Here is a 16,354-nt window from a genome sequence, read left to right as displayed (position 1 = left end):
CCCAGCGGCTCCGCACCTGGGTGTCCACCGCCGCGGGAGCGTCCCCGCGGCCGAGGGACAGGGACCGGACGCCCGCGGTGGCCCTCTTCGTCATCGACGCACGCCGGAGACCAAGCAGGGGCCGAGATCGGCAGATACGCGCGTAACGGATCACCACCCGCCGCGGGGTCGGAGGTGACGGCCGCACCAACGCGTGAGCGTCTCACAAACGGTGTCGCGCAAAGGGCGCGGAGGCCGTCAGGCCAAACTCAACGTGGGCGTTCCGGGCTCGCGGCGCGGGTCCCCTGGGGCAGAGCCCGCACAGCCGTCGGGGCCTCGCGGGTGCTTCTCAACCTGCGTGCCCAGGACGGACATCGGCGCGGCAGGGAACCTGAACGTTATGGGCGTCGAGGGCGTCAGCTCAAGAAAACGAGAAACGTGACGAAGGGGTCCAGGGGAGCCCGTGCCCAGGGGTGGGGGGAGGAGGCCGCGGAGGCGGCACAGGGCGTCACGTGGACGCGTGAGCGCGGGCAGGAGCTGGGGGCGGGGAGAGCGCGGGCAGGAGCTGGGGGGCAGGAGCTGGGGGGCGGGGAGAGCAAGGGCAGGAGCTGGGGGCAGGGAGGCTAAGGGCGGAGACAGGACCAGGGACGGTCGAGGCCCGCAAAGGCCCAGCGAGAGGGACGGAGAAGGGTCAGTTATCCGGCGCCCAGGAGGCCGCGTGCGGCCTCGCCATGCGGTCTGGCTGGCGCAGCCACCGACACCCCGGGGAGTCTCAGAAGGAAGGAGGAGACGAGGAGCCGGGGCCGTCGGCTCTGCCGGCCTTTGCGAGGAGTGCGCCGGGCACGGGGGCAGAGGGAGCGCGGAAGGAGCTGGGCGGAGGGCGAGGCGCCCACCGGGCAGAGCCCGGAGCCTCCCTCTGCCGTCAGGAAGGGGCCACCGGCGGCTCGAGGGAGTGGCCGCTGAACCCGGATGTCAGGAAGAGTGGGACCCAGCGCTGTGGGCCCGGCCCAGGGCGGGCGAGAGGCAGACGTGACCTTGGTGGCGCTCGTGGCGAGGGGCCGGGGCTCGGGTTGCTACTGTAAACCGGGGAGAATGTGAGGCCGGCAGTTAGGCGGGGTGGCCTCCCGCTTTGAGTGGAGACCTGCTGTGGACGGAGCGGCACCCCAGCCTCACTCGGCTGTCTCGGGCGCGGGGGGTGGGGTGGTCCCCTGATGCTTCGCGGTCACTAGGGGCGGCCAGGCTCAGGAGGGCGGACCTCCCTCGCGGTGTCCGGTAGCATCTGGGTGCAAACCTGGGGCGGTCGGACCGACCCCGAGCCCCACGGGCACGCGCCTCGCCCTCCACGGCGCTTGCTCCCCAGAATGGACCACACAGTCCTAGTGCCGGGGCCTGGGGGTCGGCTTGCCCTCATTTGCATATGTTGCCCAGAAATTTGTGGATTTAAAGACCAAAAAGCGGGCGAAAAGAGCCCAGAAACCCGCCCCAGCCTCAGGAGTGAAGTGACTCCAAACCGCCAGGGACGTGGTCTTCACCCTCGCTGCCTCCCCTTACTCCGAGGTGCCTCGAGGTCACGAGACCGCGTTACAGCGGTCCCGGTAATAACTGTTTTTGGAAACGTCGCCTGACTCGAGGAATTTGGGCACCGGCCTATATCCGTGCGCGTCGTTCACGAAACGCCCAGACACACAGCTCTGAGCGTCGGGGAGGACGTTGGGGTGTCGCGCCCGGCGTCCCGACCTCCGAACCAGCCGCTTTGAAATCAACGGGAGATGTTGCCGATCATCACGTGGTCTCGAGGAAAACGGTTTTTGTGTTTCTTTCAGATGTCGCCCATTTGATGTGGTTTGAAAGACTCTACGTTTGGCTTCAGTGTTTTGAAAAATATGTCTTGTACCCAGCCATAATTCTGAACGCCGTCACGATCGATGCGTTTTCCATAAGCAACTACCAGCGACGCAGGACCCAGTAAGTGTGTGAGGGTTTCTTCTCACAGTGGTCGGGGTCGCGCCGTGCTCGGACCCCGGTGGCTTCTCCCCCATGCGGGCAGCGGAAGCCCCTCCGTAGTCACCGCGTCCGTAAACGGGCCAGGGCTGGCGGGCGCGGCGGGGCGACTGGGCGCAGAGGACGTTCTCTGCCTGATGCCGTGAGCGAAGGCCAGCAGATCGGAAAACCGCCGTGCAGGCGCCCCGTCCGTGAACCCAAAAAGACAGCGGGGGCCCCGCGGGACCCGCGTGTCCCCGAGTCCCCACCGTCATGCCCGGAGCTTGGCAAAGTGCCCCCGTCACCCCCTTAGCAAGCGCTCTAGGTAGTTCGTGAATTAATCACTGTCACTGTTCTCTCTGTGTTTATCAGGAGAAATGTCACAGTTTAAAAGATGGGGCGCGGGGGCTTCATGCCATCCGGACGCCCATATTTTTGCGAAGCGTCAGCAACAAGCAGCTGAGCTGCGGGTTTCTCAGATTAAAATCAACGCTGAATTTACAAGTGGAAATCTACCTGGGTAATTTGTGGGGTTGTCTTTCCAACAAAAGGTGAAAGTTTCTGGTCAAATTAAGTCACGGGAATAGGAGGTTTGCTTGTTAGTCACACTGCTCAAGCGCTACGTGCCCCGGTCAGCCCTGGAGTTCAGTCCCGAGCAGGCGGGTTCGGCTGCTGGGCCTTCCACGGTGACGTGAGGACAAGTGAGTAACTGGTCGCCACGAACGAGCCAGCGGAGACCGAAGGTCGCACGGGGCAGACATCACGTGGAGGGTCCTGGAACCTGCCCGCAAGCCCAGACCCGCGTTCAAGGGCCAGGGCAGCAAGTCCATGACTTATGGGGCTTAAAACCCCAGACTTCGGGTCCAGGGATGAAGAGTAGTCTCACTGGATAAAGGGGGCCAATGACAGCACCGCGGGCCCCACACAGCCTGGGTGGGGCCCAGTCGGGGGGGTGACCCCACGTCCGCAGCGTCCAGTGCTTTCCCGCGCGACGGGCGTTGCGCACACGGTACGACCCGGCTGACCCCGCGATGACCTCCCGGAACAAGGCAGAGCCTCGGTGTCTGGACTGAGGGCTCTCAGTCGGAACCAAGGTAGCCACAGGGCACCGTGCTGCCGGGGGACCGAGCCAGGGGCCGGCAAGCTGTCCCCACCGGCCATCCGGACGAGACCCCGGGCCAAGCCCGCGGGCTGGCTGCAGGCAGAGGACGGACACCAGGGTCGGGAGCCAGGCAGTTTGGAGCGAGTCCAGTTCGAAGTCGTATTGCTCTGCAACGCCCGCGATTTTTCCCCAGATGCTAAAATCAGAAAGTAGCACCTTACCTGTGTCCGGCCAGGCAGTCCCCACCCCCGGGTGATACCAACAGAATTATCTTTCCCAGAGCCCAAAGCTGCTGGTAATGCATTATGTTCTTGAGGCATTCACCTTAAGACTTAAAAAAACCCTCAAGATTTCCAGCACTCCACCGGCCCCGCGGTTCTCACCCGGGGCAGCGGGAGAGTGTGCGTCGGCCTCACCCAGAGTTTCTAACTCGCCGAGCCCCCTCCGCTGAGAGCCACTGGACCAGGCGGTCAGATAGGGACCCCGCGGTAGCGGGCACTGTCCTTGGTCACCTTCCAACCCCAAAGCCCTAGTAAGCGGTGGAAGGGCGGACGGCGGCCGAGCGCGCAGACCGCGGTATCGCGCTAGGTGTGCGCCTGTCCCAGCGGGATCCGAATGGGCGCTTTGCCGCAAGCGGCTCCCTGTGCGCCGACGAGGCCGCCGCAGAAGCTTCGCCTCGAACCGTCGGCGAGAAGCGTCCTGTCGCGGCGGCCTCGTCGCCCGGTCTTCCCCAGTCGTCACAGGAGACAGACGGCTCCAAGTCGACCCTCACCTAGACGCGGCCTGAGCAACCCAGAAAATCACCCATGTCCCCTGAAAACTGAACCCTCCCTCGACTTCAGACGCTCACTGCCGGGGTCCCTCCGAGGGCTCTGGCAGTCCCCCGGGGCTCCGGACCCTGGGCCACTGTCGGAGACAGCCGATCCGCGGTCAGGCTCGATTCTGTGTTCTCACGGCGGGCCTTAGCCGTCCACTGCTCCAGGAAGGCAGGGGACAGGCTGGAGCCCCGAGGGTTTCATGCGAGGCCGCAGGCAGACCTCCCCTCCCCGACTGCAGGTGGGCAGGGCCCGTGTCCCCGAAGGGCCTCGGGCACCCCTCCCTCCGGGCATCTGGGGCAGAGCGGGAAAGGACCGAGGGCCTGTAAGTGTCAGACAGGCAAATGGAATTGCCAGTGTTAGATCCTTTCGATGACAAAAGTGTGACAATTTCACACTTGACAGGTGCAAAGACTTTGAAAGCGCCTCTCAAATGCCCTCATCTTGGGCTGAAATTGTAACAATGGCGGGAAGGGTCCAGAGCCCCCCACCCCGGTCCCCACCCCACCCCCCAGCTCGGGGGGATTGAGGCGCAGCCCGGTTGTCGGTATTTAGAAAAAGGAGACCTCTCCCCCTCGAGTGCAGCCGTCCTCAGGAAAGGTCCCACCCCGCCGTTCTTTCGAGTCCCCAGAGAGGAAACTACAGCCGGGGGCGGATCTGGCCCAGCAGCTCAGAGCCCGGGTGCAGAAGGACGTCCCCTCCCCCAGGCCGCGCTCGGCCACACCACCCGGCCTCTGCGCTGGGCCGCGCGGTCTCCGGCAGACCGGCCGCCCCGGCGGCCTCTGGCGCGGGAAGGACGTCAGGGCCAGCGTTCCGGCAGAGAGGGAGGGAGGCCGGGGCGTGTGCCCCGGGGCGGCCAGCGTGCGGACAGACACCGCACGCCACACGCGAAAGCCAGCCCCGTCGGGCCGCCACGCGGTCCTCCTCTCGACGTTCAGTGTTGGCCGCGGTGACGTCACCGCTTCGCTAAGGCTCTGCTCGTTCGAGGCACGCGCCGAGCAGACCGCACGGGGACGGTGCTCCCTGACTCCTCGCTCCCCGTGGAACCTGTCACCGCACTGGTCCCTCGATAAGCTCCAGGGGAGCTCCGAGTCCTCGCCGAAGGCCGGGGACGGTGGAGAGCGCGCGGCGGAGAGGAGCCTCCGCCGGTGGCAGAGCCCTTGCTCAGGGGCCCGTCCCTCGTCCCCGAGCCCCAGTGCTGGCCGGGCCCCGTGAGCTCGTCCACGAGCAGCTCGAGCTCCGAGGCTCAGTTCGCCCCCGCGTCCGAGGAGCCGGCCCCGTGTGGCACACGCTCGGGGAGCGCGGGCAGCGCGCGGCCGTCCCTGACCCCCGTCCTCTCCCCCCGACAGCGGGCGCGTCTTCCTGGTGACGGCGGCCAGCATGAAGCTGCTGCGGGCGACCTTCTGCAGCCCTGCGCACCAGTTCCTGCACCTGGGCTTCGCCGAGCTCTTCTTCCGCTTTGACTGCAGAGGCGTTTCGGAGGGTCTCCTCCTGGACTTCTTCCTGGTGTCCGTTCTGCTCAGCAAGGCAAGTGAATCGGCCACGGGCTCCATTTCAAAGCTCAAAAGGGACGTTGCTCATCACATGGTTTAAGAGTGTTAAACCTTTGCTTAAAAAAAAAAAAATTACAGCACAAAATTAAATTGAGTCACACATGCGTGTTACACTTCTGCTGCCATTTTGGGACTGTTCCCCGTAGAGCGTAAATATGCCATGTTATTTGCCAAAAGTCACTAATTAATATGAATTAGCCATTAACGTCGCTTGAAGTTTTATGAGGGTCTCTGCTAACGAGCTCATTATAGAACTTCCCCAGCTCTCAGATGCTCTGAATTAAAGATTAGCAACCAGACATTTTTTTTTTTTTTTTTTAAATGTAGCTGGTGATCCGCCCCTTGAGGTAAATCTGAGACCTGCTACCGAGAGCCCGGTCTCCTGGCACAAGTCCCTTCCCTTAGCTTGTCACGGGCCGAGCTTCCAGGTGGTCGCCATCCTGGGCGCCATCCGGAAATGCATGCGCGGTATTGAACGTGTAATGTGGGGAAGACCGAGCCCTCGGGGTGCTCGCCCGAATGTGTTCCGAGCACCCCGAGCCTGGCTTTGTAAACAGAAAGGAAAAGGAATTTTAAGCCACTCTCGGCAAAGAAGCCGAGGGCCACCACTCCTGCCGTACCGGTGTCCCCACTGCGCGGTCTAACACAGCAGCCACGAGCTTTCCGCCCGAGATGGACTAAACCTGCAACTGCCCTTTTCGGTTAATATTTAAATTTTAAGGGTTTTTTTTTTCCCCCTCCTGAACTTTATTTTTTTTCCCTCTTTCGGAATTGGTTCCGGTAGTTCTTCTCTTTATTGCTTATCCTTCTGCTGGCTTTCTCTCTGCTTGTTTTCGGCAACAAAAATGCAAAACTCACGTTCTCACAACAGCTCGTGGGCGACGGCCTCGCCTCATCACGGCTCGCGTGTCTCCCGTTACGACGCCGAGGGAACGGTGACGTTTCAGGTGTCCACGCCCGGCTTGTGTCGCTTGTCACTTGCTCCTTACTCTTACTCCGTAGCCCGCCCTGTTCAGCCTCTGCTCCCAGGACCCCGGCCTCGCTCCCTGACTCACGAACAAGTCCTCTGTCTGTCTGGGTTCCGTTCGGTCTGGACACACATATCGCATTTTTCTGACGGTTCAAATCGCAGGCTTCCATGCCCTATTTTCTTTCGTGATGGATAAATTCTTGTTACCTCTCACGGATATTTAATGTAAAATTATATCTTAGGCTTTTTAAAACATCTGTGAGGTTATCTTAAATAATTTTGCTGCTCGTGGGGGGGTCTCCTCAGATGCAAAGCGTGCCGGGAAGGCTTGACTTTGCGACTCTGCCATATTACGTTTTCACGGGCCGATATTTGTCATCCATCCTGGACGTCGGCGTCTCGTACCGCGGAAATAATGACGCCAGTCTTACCTGGCTGTTGAGAGGGTTGGTTAATATGACTATAAAAGGAATTTGTAAATAGAATGCATTTTCCAAATACAGGGCAGGATTTTTAACACCATCATATGTAGGAAAACTGACATCGCCCACTTTTTAGTTTGTGAAGGCGTGTGGCCGTTTGTCCCCCCCGAACCCTCCGTTCCAGTGCCAGTCTGTGACATGAGCGTGCCCGGTGAGCGCGGTGTGCCCGGGAGCGGTGACGGCCTCCTCAGCGAGCCTGCGTCTGCAGCAGGCACAGTGACTTTCACTCCCCGGAGCACAATGACCTGTCCCCGCCCGGCTGCCTGCTGGTCAGCGAGAGAGGCCACTGCTGAAAGTGTGCGGCCAGCTGTGGCGTCAGGGGACAGGCTTGCTGGGGGCAAGGCCGGGCTTACGCGCAGCTGCTGTTCATGCCCCTCGCCGGCCCGTGAGCACGCGGACCACGGGACCCGTCAGGAGGCGGTCTGAAGCTGAACCCGCAGCACCGCGGGCGCCGCCGGCTTGCGGCTCTCACTCCCGCCGTCGCTCTGCAGCGCCAGCGAGGACCCCCGGCGGCTCGGGCAGGACCGCGCGGCCGCGCCCTCCCCCTCTGACCGAGGGAGCCCCGGGGCGCACCCCGAACCCCGGCTGTCAGGCCGGAGACGGTGGCCGAGGCTAAAAGCAAAACAAACAAACCAACAAGCAGGGCAGGGCCGGCAGCGGCGGGGGCGGGGGGGGGGGGGGGGGGGGGGGGGGGCGCCCCCCCCCCCACGCCCCGCCAGGCCCCGCCCGCTTCCTCGCGCCCGCGTGTCCGCCAGCCGCGGCCTGCGCGGCGCCTCCGGGGGGCGTGCGGGGCCCGGGGGTGAGGCCCGCCGGGGTCCGCGCCGTCACCATCACCGAGGCTCGGCGGGAAGGCGGGGTCGCCGGCCAGGCAGCCGCCTCGCACAGGGGCCGGGAGGGGCGTCCGGTCCCCTTGGGGGAGAGGGACACGCGTCTCTGAGACTCGTTCGTGGGGGGCCGTAAACCTTCAGCCCTGACGGCAGAAAGGGGAGGGGCACGGGGGAGGGAGGTGAGGGGGACACGCGGGGGTGGGGTGCGCGGGGGGAAGGGGAGGGGGGACACGCGGGGGGGGATGCAGGGGGGGTTGGTGAGGGACTCACGGGCGAGTGAGGAACATGGGGGAGGGACGCGCAGTGGGGGGGGGAATGCGTGGGGGGGTCTACAGAGCGAGATCAAAGCGCGCCGAGGCCCGGGAAGAAAGAGCTGCCCCCCACCTCCCCCGCTCGTCTCTGTCTCTCTCTCCTGCCCCGTCAGCCATTCTCCTCGGTGGAGAATCGATGAACGTGACTGAGTCCTACGTCTCCGGGGCACGAGGCATGCCCCAGGCGAAGGTGCCCGGCCGTTCGCATGGGAACAGGGGTGACAGAGGTTCTGTCCGCTCTCCCACGGGTCCTGATAATATTCTCGGAAAACGCCCCTTTCTGGAATTTTTAGTAATTTTTAGTTGTAGAAACAGGGCTTGAAAAAAATCCTGCCGGAGGATCATTCTGCCAGTGTTTCCAGAATGCGCTGAGCATGGAATTCTGCAGGCCATTAGCTCGACATGGCGGCTAGCACTTCTACCATTTAGCAAATTAAAATTAATGGGCGCGGCTGTTTTTACACGAAGCTGTGTGAGGAACCGCTGTGTTACGGATCACAGCAATTAGCGTTTGAGTTGTCTGAAACCGGAGCTTCCAAATGGCATTCTCCTCTGTTTTCTGTCTGCAGGTGAAAGTCTTGCATTGAAACCGAACTGCTTTTCAGGGACTGCAGGCTTTTGCAGAGTCTTTGTTTAACTACTTTGTTCAAAAAAGCAGTCGCTCGTTGATTGAGCATACCGTCCATGCCCGGCAACATGCTAGGCACAAAGATTACTGCTGATAAGGACAGCAGATCCCTGTTGGGCGCTGTCCCTGGGCTGGGTGCTGACCGGCACCATGACCGGCCTGACCCTCGCAAAAGCTTTGTGGCCCCGAAACGGAGTTAATTGGCCTAAGGTCCCCCTTATAAAATGGCAGAGCCTTGTGGCATTGCTGCTCAGCAAAGCATGACAAGGGAGGCGGCCCCGTCGGAGGACCGCGAGAGGGCACATGGGAACGGTGCCTGGTCCTGCCAGGGAAACCGTGAAGCCGCCTCCCAGCTTTGGAGGCCGAGGGGGCGAGTCGGGGGAGGCGGGCGAGGGGGCTGCCTGGGGGAAGCGGACTGTGCACGGGCTCAGGCCAGGCGGGCGTTCGGCGTGTTCTGGGAACCGTCGATGAGTGCGAAGACCCGGGACGGAGAGCGGCGGCAGCCGGGGCCGGGCGGGTCGGCGATCGGACTTCGTTTCCGCGCCAGGCGAAGGCCGTTGGCGGAGGAGCCGCGGGATCGGAGTCGCGTTCTGGGACTGTCTCTGGCCGGGGTGGAAGCGGAGGCCACGCGGGGTCCCGGAACTCGGGTACGGAGGACCGTGGTAATCCGGGCCGCTCGCCACGGGAGCTGGGGCCGCGGTGCCCAGGAGGAGGCAGGGGAGGGGACGCGGCGTCGGGGGCACAGGGAGGGGCCGCGGCGTCGGGGGCGCAGGGAGGGGCCGCGGCGTCGGGGGCACAGGGAGGGGACGCGGCGTCGGGGGCGCAGGGAGGGGCCGCGGCGTCGGGGGCGCGGGGAGGGGCCGCGGCGTCGGGGGCGCAGGGGAGGGGACGCGCGGGGCGCAGGGAGGGGACGCGGCGGGGGCGCAGGGAGGGGACGCGGCGGCGGGGGCACAGGGATGGGCCGTGGCGGGGCGCAGGGAGGGGACGCGGCGTCGGGGGCGCAGGGAGGGGGACGCGGCGGGGCGCAGGGGAGGGGATGCGGCGTCGGGGGCGCAGGGGAGGGGACGCGGCGGGGCGCAGGGGAGGGGACGCGGCGGGGCGCGGGGAGGGGACGCGGCGTCGGGGGCGCAGGGAGGGGCCGCGGCGGGGCGCGGGGAGGGGACGCGGCGTCGGGGGCGCAGGGGGGGGGGACGCGGCGGGGGCGCGTCCCGGAAGCGGGTTGGGGTTGCCGGCAGTCCGCGGCGTGACGTGAGGAGCACCTCTCCTTGGAGTCTCAGCTGAAACCCCGGGGCGCGTCCCGCTGACGCCCTCTGTGTCACGTGTTGGCTTATGGACGAGGTGCAGTGGCCGGGTCAGGGAGGCCTGGGCTTCTCGTCCACGCCTGGGTCCCCGCGGAACCCAGGACCGGGAGTCGGGGAGGGAGGCCGGGGAGGGCCGCGGGAAGCGTCGCACGCGACGTCTCCTCTGCGACGGGTTCGGCAGAGTCGCCCACGCCCCGTCTGGCAGCTTCTCACTGTGACGAGGGAGGCGACACCCGCCCCCTCTGCTTGTGGGAGCGGATGCCGGAGGCCCCCAAACACAGACCCGGCCTCGTCCCTGCTCAGAGCCCCGACATGGCCCCCGAGGCCTGCAGGGCAGGGCGGATCCCTGGCGGTGGCCACAGGCTGACCAGCGCCCGCCGCCGTCCCCGCCGCTCCGCCGGCGCCTGCTGTGGGACCCAGGGCCCCCACTGCAGACGGACGCCCGCCCCTGTCGCCTGGGCCCGGGGGTGCCCTCCCGCAATCCGCCCTCTCAGGGGACCTGCCCCGATGCCCGTGGCCGCCCGGCTGTGACTGTGGCCGCTGGGTTGTGGCCATGGCCGCCAGGCAGTGACTGCGCGCCCTGTGCTGTGTGGTCAGCCAGGCTCCGCCTGCGGAACCGAGTGGGGAAGACCACGGTCCGCTTCCAGTCGCGGGTTTACTGCCCGGTGGTGACGAGCCAGGGCATCCATCCGGCCAGCTCCTGACACACGGCCACAGCCGTGACTCCACTCTGAACGGTGCCACGTAACCGCGGGACGTGCCCGCCCCGCCAGGACACCCTGCACGTCACCCTCCCGCCCTCCACGCCCAGGCAAGGCGCCCACGCTCCCCGAGGCGGGCTCACCGCACGGGTGGCCGCGAGTCGCCCCCTGGGAAGGGACGGGGGCTCCCGCACTCCTCTGCCTGCAAAGCGGGGTCAGTTCCCCCCACTTGGCATCAAGCCTGCCGTGAAAGAGTCACACACACCCTTTTTTCTTCACGTCCTTCTCTGTTCTCGTGCCAAAGTGTACTATAACAGACATGAGGGTTTAGTTCCGTTGTTCAAAGGTCCGCGCAGACCAACATGTCCCTGCTAATGTGTCAGCGAGGTGTTTATGGGCTCCCATGTTTTTAAAAGTCCCCGGCTTTGGCTTTCTCTCCCCACGGAGGCTGCTCCCGGCCAGCGTCATGGTCCCTCCCCACAGGACGGCGGCCATGCGCCTTGGCAAGACCAAAAGCCAGGATGCTTGTGTCCCAGCAGAGACAGGAAGTGAGACTGCATGAGCGGCTTCAGGGGCCCAGGGGAGGGGACACCTCCCGACACCCCGCCCAGAGGGCTCTGAAGACCTTATCACTCAGCAGCCGGGAGCCCTCTCCCAAGCCCTCCTTGAGATGCTTCGAGAACACAGATCAAGTCAGTCGTGAGACGGGAGACGTCCTCTGTGCGAGACTTCAGGTCCCTACAGGAATCCGAGCGTGTGTCCTCGGCCAGGAGCTCACACTTGGGCCGAGGTCCGCGAGGTCGCCGGCTGTCCCACACTGTCTTTCCTGAGCGACCTGCTGGTGAAGCGCTTCGAGAGGCCAAACCGCGATGCTTCTGCCTCAGGTGGAGAAGGGCTGCCGACCAGACTGAGATGCCGCCGAGTAAGTTTAAAACACCCAGGGAGAAAGCAGGCGAATGCCTCTCTCGTCAGGAAAATCGGTGGCCTTTGCACAGATCAGGCGAGTGACTGAAAGTAAGCACGTGACAAGAGAGATGCCACTGAAGGCATCAGCCGCGTGTCTGCCCTCGACGAGCCAGGAAACGCCGAGGCTTTGTTTCACTCGTTGTCTTCCCTTCTGGAAAACAGCGTTGTACTTACGCCCCCCTGTGCGCCTGTACCCCTCATTGCTAGAGCAGCGGTCCCCAACCTTTGTGGCACCAGGGACCGGGGTCCTATGCGCATCTAACGCCTGACGCTCTGAGGCGGGGCCGAGGCGGTGGTGCCGGCGCCGGGGGCGGCTGCAGATGCAGATGCAGCTTCGCTCGCTCGCCCGCCGCTCACCTCCTGCTGTGCAGCCGGTTCCTAACAGGCCACGGACCGGTACCGGTCCGCAGCCCGGGAGCTGGGGACCCCTGTGCTGGAAGGTAAGTGTGTAGCTATGAGTAGCACCCGGTGCCCGCCGCCCGTGAGCGCGCTGCAGTGGAGGACGTGGACGAGAGAGACGTGCGATGAGCACTTTTGGGAACACGCCGCAAGCGAAGCGACCGACATTTACTGGGCACTTGTACGCCGAGTCCGAAGCTAAAAAACTCCACGCATTCTTTCACTTAACTCTTCACAACACGTTTCCGAAGCAGGAGCCGTGACTGCACCTGCATTGCAGATGGGAAACCTCCGTGGCACGAGGCTTGTCTAAGCTGGTGAGAGGCAGAGCTGAGGCGAGGACCCAGGTCTGCCCAACCGCGAAGCCCGTCCCGCCGCCAGGAAGCTGGTCCGCTGCTCGCAGTGCCACCCCCCCCCCGCCCCCCCAGCCCACTCTGGGCTGCTAGCGGTTCATCGCATCCTCTGGCCAGACTTCTTCCAGCAGGGTCTGGCCACGCCTGTCCCGGGGGCGCGAGCGATTATTGTCCCACCCCCACCCCCCAGGGTGCCTGTCTCTCCTTCGGTCGTGGGCTAGGGGGCTGCTCTCCAGCCCAGTTCTCCAGTGGGTTAAAAAAACAGCCGTGAACTTGAAATTAGTGTATAAGGGTGGGAGCAATGCTCTCCTCAGCTTGGTATGTCCCAGAGAAGAAGCCGGAAGCCCTTTGAACTACTTTTTAATTCTCCATGAAGGTTGGATCAGTTTGGCATATTAGTCAGAACCTTTTGATGGCAAGTGACAAAACCTCAGAGTTGGAACTCGACTGCTTTAGCGAAGTGGGGTGCCCAGGGGTGGACCTCGCCTGAGTCCCGGCCATGCCGGATGCACGCGGTGGCCGCAGGCTCCGCCCCGAGTGCTCGCGCTCCCGCTGGTTTGTCTGGATCCCACTCAGCTTCGTTCTCCGTGCTGAGAGAACTGGGGACGCGAGAGCCACCAGACGCCCCACCTCCGTAATGTCCTGCCTGGTATCTGCGCCCCGGGGTCTGCCTGCCCCGGCACCGGTGGTCGGGCACCGCGGGGGGCGGCACGGTGGCCATGTGCCTGCCCAGCGGTCCAGGTCGGGGGAGGGCGCTGTCGCGACAGCCCCTGCACTGGCTTTGTGTGATGACCTCTTAGATACGTGGGCGACGTTTCTTTTCAGCTATGGGTTTAAATTAACGTTTGTAGCCCGGATGTCTCTCGGCAGCATAGTGACTCACAGGTCGTCTGGCCAGACAGTGGAGCAGTGCAGCTAATAAGACGAGCGGGAGACTTTACGGCAGCGTTAAAGATGTCCGTGATGGATGAGGCAGGAAACCTAGGTTTCAGAACAGTACGTGCTGCTGCTTCGATTTGGATTAAAAGGAGACACACACACATACACACAAACATGCATGCACACACATGTACCCACATATATGCACACAGGCGCACAACACACGTGCACACACATACACACACGCACAGCACGTGCACACACCATACACACATGCACACACATACATGTGCACGCACAATGCATGTGAACGTGCATATTTATACAGATATGCATATGCGCACATACGCGCTACATGCATGCACAGAGGCACATAGATACAACATACATATACACATGTACATGAACCCATGCACACACACAACATACATATTTGCACATGTATGCACGCGCATGCACACATGTATGTGTGTGCACACCTGGACACATAAACATGTGCTCACGTGTAAATGTGCACATGCGCACATATACACATGCACCCACATGTATGCATGCAGGCACACAGCACACACCTACACACATACACATGCTGATGCACACACACAACACACGAGCACATGCACACGCATGTGCGTGCACATGTGTGTGCACATATGCACACAGAGGTGCACATGTACATGCACACATAATACATCCACACGTGTGCTTGGGCAGACATGCACGTGTATATGCACATGCACACTACATACATGCATATATGCACGCACACACACACATGCTTGTACATGTGCATGTGCAGAAAATTCCGGAAGGACACCTCAACCACCCCTCGCCTGTGGCTAGTACTGGAGTTAGGTCCGCGTGAGGTGGGGAACAAGAACTTTCACTTTACAATTTACGCAGTTCTGAACTATATGGAATCTTAAAAGCGAACCTGTCATTATAATTGTATTAAACAGACAAGTCTTGACAGGGCCGTTGCTTACAGCAGAAAGCTCCTGGTACGTGGCCGGCACTGTCCGGATCCCCTTGTTTTCGTGTGTACTACGCTGACGTACACAGGAATGAAGTCTCAGGGGAGAACGTAGCTTAGGTGTCTGGGAGGCGCGTGGGGGCGGGGCGGGGCGGGGTGGCCGGGAGGACACCCGGCAGGATGGGGGAGGAGCCGCCGCGTAGCTGCACCTGTCGCGGTGATTCGTCCCACCGACTCAAACGCCACATGGGCGAAAGGAGGATGCTTTGACCTCGGCCCTCACAGCCCCTTCCGGAGGCAGCTCGTGCCACCCGCAGGATGATGAGGGGCCCAGGAAGGAAGCCCCCAAGAGCAGAATCCAGAAAGCGGCCTTTTCTCCACAGGGCAGGAACAGGTAAATAAATGCTAAAGAAGATGGGGAAACCGTATCACACATAGAGTAGTGGGGTGACGGCTCGCAGAAAGGAGGGAAAGGACGGAGGCATTGGACAGGGAGGCAGAACGTTCGCATCAACTACGGTCGACTTGGACGGGATGCTCAAAGAACGGAGGTGACTCTCGCCGGTTTCTTTCAGCACCTCCTGCTTCTTCCGTGTTGAACTCCAGCCTCCCCCCTTCCCCAGAAACGCCCTCCCCTGCACCCCTGGGCCCGGGCCCCTGCTGTCCACCGCAGGCGGCGGCACACGCAGACTCGGGGTTTCATTTCGTTCCCAGTTCTCGGAAGTCCTGACAAGACCGTCTAGATTTCTGCCTCCCTCCCTCGGGGTAGAGCGTAACATTTCCATGTGCGGCGGTGACTGCATTTACATTTCTGGACGCACTAATTAGCAGTTATGAAATATGAACCTAACTAATTCTTTCTGTCGCGTTCTCCTAGGGGTCTTTATTTGGCTGCATCAGGCCTGCTAATCAAAGGATCGGGGCTGGTCGCGGTTTCCCTTATTAGCTTCCATTCATTTGACTAAGCAGCTCACTCCCCGCCGGGCACCTCACCCCGCACCAGCCCTGTCTCGCTTCTGAGTTAAAATTTCCCAGCACACTTCGCAGATGATAAATTATTACCCCGGTTTCTTTTTCGCCCTCCTTAGATTTTTGTCTTCGTAATGGTTTTTATTTTCACTCTTCTGTTGTAGGTTAATCAGATTCATCTCGCTGGTTAACTCTCCTCTGAATAATCCTGCCGCGTTGCATGTGACTGTTAAGCACGGTGTGGTCTGCAGTGTGATACTTGTCTCTTCCATCAGATGTAAGAAGAGCTTGTGTTACTAGGTCGCAGGGGAGTTTTCATTTATTCTTTCAAGCGCGAGTCGAGTTTATTTTTCAACATTCTTTCAGCATCCGTCGAGCGTCAGATTTTTTTTTACTCTTCATTTTGTGAATTATATTGACTTTTTTATTATTATACTATTATGAGGTGAACCAAATTTGATCATGAGGTGTCTCATACGTTTATAGATTCACTTTTAAAGTAGCTTCATTGAAGGGTTTTACATGTATATTAGTGGGTGAGAACATCCATATTTTCCTTCCTCATAATACTCTTGCTCGTGTTTTGTATTAAAAAATAGCCTCCCGATGTAAACTGACGTTTTCCTGGGAAGCGCGTTGCAAGGCTACAGCTTTTCCTCTCCAGACAGCTCTAGCCGAGTCCCACAGTTGTGACTGGTGCTGCTGCTGGCCCTTGTCATTCAGCTTTCAGTATTTTCACATTTTAATTATCATTTATTCTCAGTTAATTCGGTGTCACGTTTGTTGTTATGATCCCCAAACTCAAAGTTTGTGGTGGCTTTTTGCTATTGTTATTATGCCATCTTTTATAATCAACTTCCAATTTGATTGCAAAGCAGTTTGCATGGTATCAGTTCCGAGCCCTGGTCACGACTTCCTCTGAAGTTTAACGAGTCAGCATGTCCCCGAGCTTAAGAATGGGATTCTTTCTCTCCGTTGGCTGCAAGGTTCTAATCCACGTATCTCTTAGAGCTTTTCGTATCCATTGGTCAGATATTTTATATGCGTATATTTATTAAACTATGATTTTCTGAGGTATGTGTCTTAAAATGTCCCCCTATGACTTAGATTTTTTAATCTCAACTTGTCATTCTGTCCATTGTTACTTTAGCGATTTCGAGGATAAA

General features: G+C 61.0%; 1 protein-coding gene across 1 annotated transcript in view; it reads left to right on the top strand.

Annotated features, from left to right (window-relative positions):
* The window catches only part of PCNX2 (pecanex 2), a 163,435-nt gene that overhangs the window by 88,469 nt on the left and 58,612 nt on the right, over positions 1 to 16,354 (top strand). The window contains exons 20-21 of the mRNA XM_016163383.2: positions 1,803 to 1,944; positions 5,226 to 5,403. Of these exons, the coding sequence (XP_016018869.2) occupies positions 1,803 to 1,944; positions 5,226 to 5,403 (320 nt within the window). The remainder of the gene's footprint in view (positions 1 to 1,802; positions 1,945 to 5,225; positions 5,404 to 16,354) is intronic.

This window comes from Rousettus aegyptiacus, unplaced genomic scaffold, assembly GCF_014176215.1.
Source record: "Rousettus aegyptiacus isolate mRouAeg1 unplaced genomic scaffold, mRouAeg1.p scaffold_m13_p_18, whole genome shotgun sequence".
Taxonomy (NCBI): domain Eukaryota; kingdom Metazoa; phylum Chordata; class Mammalia; order Chiroptera; family Pteropodidae; genus Rousettus; species Rousettus aegyptiacus.
The sequence above is the reverse complement of the archived record's forward strand: the minus strand, read 5'-3'. Positions and strand labels throughout refer to the sequence as shown.